At 40.3% G+C, this 7,500-nt stretch overlaps 1 protein-coding gene across 1 annotated transcript in view; it reads right to left on the reverse strand.

The window, feature by feature from the left end:
• LOC122262128 (BRCA1-associated protein) overlaps nt 1-7,500 on the reverse strand; it is an 18,137-nt gene that overhangs the window by 9,284 nt on the left and 1,353 nt on the right. The window contains exons 2-7 of the mRNA XM_043030069.2: nt 6,402-6,556; nt 5,671-5,848; nt 5,425-5,551; nt 5,050-5,239; nt 1,830-1,965; nt 1,335-1,461 (exon numbers count right to left, since the gene is read on the reverse strand). Of these exons, the coding sequence (XP_042886003.1) occupies nt 1,335-1,461; nt 1,830-1,965; nt 5,050-5,239; nt 5,425-5,551; nt 5,671-5,848; nt 6,402-6,556 (913 nt within the window). The remainder of the gene's footprint in view (nt 1-1,334; nt 1,462-1,829; nt 1,966-5,049; nt 5,240-5,424; nt 5,552-5,670; nt 5,849-6,401; nt 6,557-7,500) is intronic.

Below are 7,500 nucleotides of genomic sequence, written 5' to 3' on the forward strand. Positions count from 1 at the left end.
GCTTAGTCTGGCTTGTGCCAGGAATCTACTTCTTGGACAAAAGGGTCCTCTTATATATCTGTCAGCCTTCAGCAAGTAACGCAAAGAAAGGCTTGGCAACTCCATAAGCTCACCTCTAAAATGCACTCAATTTTATGCCAGTGCTTATCGATTCTGAAGACAGGATATGATACTCATATGCTGCTCAAGGAGGTTGGATAGTAAGGACTACAAAACATTAGATATTCAGAAGAAACTTGAACTACCTCTTTGAAGTGTACCTTTTCAAACTCTTTGAGGACATATATTTGTATCCATATTTTACATCAATATTCTGCCTGATCTATTCACTGTGCTTGAACAAGCTTTAAAAGTTCTGATAGGTTGTAAACATGCCTTTTCTTTCTCATCCACATCATGTTAGCTGGCCCTCTACTATACTGAGGAAAAACTAACAGGAAAATAGCCTCTAAGATGATGCAGTCCGACATGCTGCTTTCTCATCATCTTTGTCAACTAAGGAAATAATCATGTTACATGACTGATCTAATTCACAGAACATAAGGAACAAAAAAATCTATATCTAACTTACCAGGAGAATATCAAAGATTAGCAAACTCTGGCAACATTCAGTATACTATGCACACAACATTATCATTACCAACAGGGTGTCAGTATCTTCAAGGTGAGACATTACCAACAGCCTATATCTTCCATTTTTTCTTTAACCCATTTACACCGTATGATGTGATATCACATCATGGGAATATTTTGCTCCCACCAGATGACTTCCTATCACAACATGATCTCTCCCTCTAAATACACATTTTGCATTGTTACATATGCATATATTCATTGGAGTTTCATTTGTATGGACATATTTTTCTTCACTTGTGAAAATTATGTAAAAAAATACAAAAACCTCCTCTTATTACGCCATTGAATTGGACAGGTGAAAGGCACTCTGAGAGGCACAGCACGACATCGTAGTAAGAGAAATATTGCACTTGAGCAGCATTGGGCAAATATAAGCCTCTGTGCGAATGGGTTAAGCAAGTCCCACTTCCCCCAACCCTCTATAAGTGCTGCCAGAGTTTATCATCTCAATATAAACTATTCCTATTTCATATTCAAAAGAACAAAGACACTGCCATGAAAGAAATGAAGCTATGTCCTAACTAATAATACATCCACTCACTCTTAACTAGTAATTGAAGATTTGCTGAAGAGTCAAAAATTATTCCCTACTAATGTATAAAAAATAAAAAGTCAACATCCACACTATGAAATAATGACATATAAGAAAACTGTACACCTAAACAGCAAGAAATCAAATCTGCACTAATATTACATACCTTGTATCACCCCATTTGGCTAAACATTCTCCATGGAAGGAATGATTACACAATATTGTCAAGATGCCATCAACAGATTCATCCATGCGCTCTAAGCAGACTGGACATGTAGGTAATTCTGTGTGACCTGTGGAATGACAGAACAAAATGTGACAAGATCATGAAATCCGATTAGTCATGGGAGTTAACTCTCAGCAATGCAACAGTACATACAGTATCATCAATAAAACTATAAACATAGGCTTGTGTGGAATATGTGACAACCAAAAGTAATCTGAACATATTAAGACCCTTGTAAGCTCAAGTGGAAAATATCCTTTTTTTTTTTTTTTTTTTTTACTACTACTACTACTACTACTACTACTACTACTACTACTACTACTACTACTACTACTACTACCACTACTACTACCACTACTACTACTACTACTACTACTACTACTACTACTACTACTACTACTACTTCTTACACTGCAAGATACATATATGATTTACCTGGTATGGGCAAACCCCCATCCTCTGACTCCTTCGTGGTCTCAACCCTGGCAACGTATACAAGACGACAAATATCTGGTTCAATTGTGTTGTAACGCTGCCCATTGAATGTATTATAGAACATGTCTGCATCACCCTGTGAACAAACAAAGTGTTACAACTCTAAGAACAGGAAATCACCATTCAAAAAAATACTTTGTAAAATATTAGCCTATGAACAAACTGAGTTCATTGGCCTAAATAAAAAATGATAGTGAATAAGTTCTGATGTACTTTTTTATCATTATGAACCCTACAAAATGCTCATAAAGTCTTTTGTTTATCTGCACTATGTAAATGGAATTAAACTCATTATGTGTATAAATATCAAAGCATCCATTTTCATATTCCATGCATTATCAGACCTTAACCCATTAACCCAATAACGACGGGTGACACACCCGTGTGACGCGGCAAATAGGGCGCGACGACGGTATGTCACACCGGTGTGACTCACCAGCAAATCGTCAACGACGGGCGTCACACTCGTGTGACGTGTCTGTAAATATTCCAGTTGATGGAGAATGATATACGGGAGTGTTCTAAGGCAAAATATAATCGAAATAAGGTTATTTTATGTCTTTAAAACAAATTTGTTTATTGACACTATGTTTACGCAATTTCTGCCTTTGCCGTGCACCGCCATTGCAACAGCGGGCGGCAGGTAAAGTAAACAGGTAAAAGCAGAGATCTTACCTGAGTTTCCTTGTCACGTGAATCGCGCGTCATCATTCACGTGAAGTCACGTGCGACCGACGTCACGGCATGTGTCGTCATGATGACGTTTTGTCACGTGAGTCACGTGAGTCACGTGACAAAACGTCACCATTTACGTAAAATCGCGTGAGACCAACGTCACAGGATACAACGTCATTCCATTGACCTGATTGGCCAACTTCCTCCACGTACTTCGATATGACGTTGCCACCGGTCACCTGGCGGGAGATTGGGGCAAACCTCGGGTATAAAAGGAGGTCAACGACCCCCATAGAATCACTCGACATGGCTCCGAAGAGACAGCGCCAAACGCTCCTCCTCCCCTCCTCCGACAGTGATAATAGTACAAGCTCGGAGGACGAGCTGGACTATGTCAGCCAGGCGGACACGACCCTAGACAGTGACGAGCCTTTGTCAAAGGTTCGGGTTTGCTGGTTCTCCTGGGGTCAAGGCAGACCTGGATGAAACCAGCAGTTATGGAATTGTTTTTCTTTGTAGACAACTGGTACACTTCCCCATCTCTCTTCCACATTCTCCCGTGACCTCACTGTGAAAAGGAGGGGCGACTGCTCTACATTGGAGTGGCCGTAACGTCGTTACGATGCTCTCCACTGTCCACAACGCTCAGGTCGAGGAGGGAGAAAGCCCCGCGTCGTTGCCGACTACAATGTCGGCATGAAGGGCGTCGACGTTGGGGACCAGTTCTCCGCCTCATATTCCACCCCTCGTAAGTCGAGGGTGTGGTATAGGAAGATCTTCTTCTTCCTCTTTGACCTTGCCCTTGTGAACTCCTTCGCTGTGTATCGTACCATGGGGGTAGAGTTCCGCATGGAGTTGGCGATGCAGATGATCGGTGACACAAGGAGTGTTCACTCGATTTGCAGAGAGGCCGCACGTCCTACACGTGAGGTCCGATCCCGACTTCAGCAGCGAGGGCACTCCATTCAGTCCGTTCCAGACGGCAAGCGTCTTCGCTGCCGCTGGTGCTCCGCCAGGGGCGTACGGAAGGCTACCCGCAGCCGGTGCGCAGACTGTCTTGTCGGTCTGTGCACCTATGGTTGCTTTGAGGCCTGGCACTCTGCAACCTGACTTTCTCTCTCTCTGAACCTCTCCCCTTCTTTTCCTGTATATACATTGTTTTTTTTTCTTATGTTCATCTTTTTTCATATATGTATGTTTTATTTTTATTATGTTTATGTTTTGTGTTCATTCTTTTTTTTTTACATGAATAAATTATTTTTCTTGCACATATATATGTCATTTCCCCTCCTGATACCATGGCAACGATGTTTTTGAGTAAAAGAGTATGCTACAGAAAGATTATGAGCTTACAACATGGGTAGAAGTTGTAATTATCGAAGAAAAAGCTTTCACCTATTTTGCGTATAAGTCTGACTTTAGCTCATGATATTGTGGTAATGATATTCCGCATAGTACAAGATTATACATAAGCAAAGAGTATGAACTCTGGACTCAGAGTTAGAAGCATTATAACATCGATAAAGCTTGTATTGCACCTCACAAAGTCAACTCAATATCGTCTTTCATTCAAATCACGCATTACGTAAAATGCAAAAAAATGGGACGCGCAATCAAAACCGCGGCGAGTAAGGCTCTTATTCCATCCAGTGGGATGCAAGTGACGCGTCACAGTAACCGGCGTCAACACCCAGGCGATATTCCTTACGCCCGGAGTTGGGGGTTGCCAGCTCTCGCCAGGCCCGTCGGCATTGGGTTAACAATGTATGATGTGATATCATGTCATGTAGTGGTAGCACTTGCTGCCAGGAATGCGATATCATGTCATGTGATGGCAGCTCTTGCCACTGGGGTCTCGATATTGCCCCTACCCCCCTTCATGACCTCATGATAATAGATGAAATGATCATGAATTTTGATCTTGATCTTGTATTTGGTCTTGCTTCTGCAGTTGGAAACTACAAATGGAGTTAAGCTAAAATTTGTTTATCAAACAGGTTGGTTGGTTCCCATTCAGCAAGAAAACCTTGAGATATCTTTATCAAAAAGACATAACATTGTTAAAATGGTTTGGAGGTTTTAACCTGTTGCTGACGCTTTGGCTTCAATTGGTATTTCAAGCGCATAAGCCTAACACCTCGGGCTATTCGCCTGGTCTGGCCGTGGCCAACTGCTATGCACCCTATCAACTAGTGAGCTGGCCATACAGAAAGCCATGACAAAATATCTCATTCCCGGCGGCAGGTACTGCCACCACCTGACATAATATCTTGTTATCCAGCGTTAACAGGTTAACTTTAAACAGAATTACTTCAGTCTTTATTTGCTTTCTTTGTTTTATTCTTTTTTTTCTTGGATAATGGAATTAATGTGCTGAGTGAGTACATAATAAGTATATGGTGTTCTTCTTCATTGCCAGTAGTTCTTCATTCAGGATGTTTCTAAAACAAAATAATACAAAAAGTTTAAAGCCATTAGTTTTCACCTGTGTTCGGAACTTGATGAGCACCATGTACTGGTTAGGTGTGGGGTCTCTGATGATTCTCATATGCTGTATCTCAGAGTAGCATGGGGCTGTGAACTGGAGGAGGTCGTGAATTGTCATACAAGTAGGCACAGCCAGCATGCACAACATTTCTGATCGAGATTCAGTCTCCTCCAAGCTTGTTTTTGTACTGAAAAGTGATTACAGTTTCCTTAGCTTCAGAAACACACACAATCTTCCAATATCTTTACTTGCATCTAGATGTTAACATTTCTTTAATTAGTAAGCAATTATGTGAAAATTATTGCATGATGGCTTATAAATGCAAAGCAAATGTACCATAAGATACATTCAAATGAATCATTGTAGTCTTACTTTTCTTTATACAGATGTAAAATTCCATGGGTGACATCCACCATTGGGTTTCCAGACACAAAGGTGACTCTGTCTTTGATACTACGTCCTCTTCGCCCACTACCATCCTCACTGGGCCCTGGGGTCCCTGCAGAAGACCAAATAAAAAAAGTTAAACTTTACTGTGTCAAACCAGCGCACATCATGATAGCAATACAAAATGAAAAACAAAAGAGTAACTTTTTGTCAATCCCTTCTCTGACTTACCTTCTTTACTGCTTGATGCACCAGGAGTTGACTCCTTGCTTGTTCTTCGAGGGACTCCACCTGAACTAACGCAGCTTGTCTCTGAGGAGTTGTCACCTGCATTCTTCTCAACAGAACCTCCTTTGGCTTTTGGATCCATGCCTGGGTCTTCCTCTTCCGTGCTGCTTGTCGTTAAAGCCTATGGAAGATATTTGCACTTATGTATGTATTCATGTTATTGCAGTGAAATCTTATAAAGGGGAAACTGGAAAGTGTTAATTAACAAGTTAATTAATAAATTAATAAGTCTAATATCATATAAAAGACTCTATCTTGAAATTTACGACTCTCATTACTATAGCTAGAACTGTAACTAATCACTTCTAATCCCCTACATCTCCAGAATCTGTGTACAGCAAAGTGTGGCTCAATTGATAGTAAGCTCAACTACTACTCAACATTAGTAAGACAGTCTGGGTTAAGCATCTAAGTCCACTCGACGATGCCTGCATTTAACATACCCAGGGGTTTGTTGTTGGGAAAAGGTGCATGTGTGAAGGGTCATGTTGGGACCTAGCAGCGATCATACAAGATTCCTTACACTTGGTAGTTTCACCATGAAACTTAATTTTTTTTCAATGAAAAATAAGTAAATGAAAAAGTATAAATACATGAAAAATTATGAATCTAAACAGAAATAGAAAGACATACCCCTAGCGGAAAAATTAAAATTTATCCAATACCAATCTCACCTCAAGAATGTGTTTCTCCTCGAGTGTTGTGACTGTGACCTGAGTGGGTTCTCTCCGTCCTCGGTGAATGGACAGAAGAGTGTCTGTCACCAGCAGGGGCCACTCTGATGGACTGGCTTCGCGATCTAGTCCGCTGTCTTTGGTCCGTTTAGGAGCTGAAATGGGATAGCCAGTGGTTCTTAATGGAATTGATTTATCTCACACAAGTATCTTGATGATATAATTTCCAGAATGTGAATGACTGGACACAATTTAACTACTAGATTGAGAGGATTGACCTAAAAAAAGCAATGAAATTGAATAAATACAATTATTGTAATATCTTTAAATTATCAAGTAGTAGTGTATATACACTTCATTTTGTAATGAGCAACAATCTAAACTATCTTTAAAAAAATACAAAAAAACAAGAGAAGGTCACCCATTGCTGGACTTTCTCATGTGAGCATAGATTCATGGACTTTAACCCATTGGACAAGTGCATGACAAATGACTTTTTGGCCTGACAACAGGTAGTAACATATAGGCAATGACGGAAGATGCCAATTGCAATTATAATTACAATGAAGAATTGACTGACTGGTGTGAGGCCAGTTATAATGAACTCATGTCCTCTAAACATTTACCAAAATGTTTAAATGCCAAACAATTGTAGTGTCATAAAATAAAGGATAACAATGGCAGTGAAAAAAAACATGATGAGAAAAACAAGAAAAAACTAAAAAATAATCATAAAAATTATGGACTTCATTAACCCTTTGATGATGGTGCGTCACACCCGTGTGACACAGCTAAATGCCCAATGACGGGTCAACACAGCAGTGTGATGTTCCCGATGCAATATTGCATAGGCCTGGCGTAGGGGGTTTCCACTTATCGCTGGGCCCGTCGGAATAGGGTTAATGGCAATATGATTTTTGGAAAATAATATTCCTAGATGCTCAGTTCGTGTATAGATGATAACTAATGAAAACTCCAATTCAATCAACGGACCAATTACGTGCAAGGAGACTTTCAAGTTGCTTCTTGTTTGGGGATTTAAAGCTTTCCCTTATTTGAATTCAGAGCTGGTTCTCACATCATGAAGGTGTGTGTTTGC

The sequence above is a fragment of the Penaeus japonicus genome, unplaced genomic scaffold, assembly GCF_977035675.1.
Source record: "Penaeus japonicus unplaced genomic scaffold, GWHDUDI00000001_assembly GWHDUDI00000016, whole genome shotgun sequence".
NCBI classification, from domain to species: domain Eukaryota; kingdom Metazoa; phylum Arthropoda; class Malacostraca; order Decapoda; family Penaeidae; genus Penaeus; species Penaeus japonicus.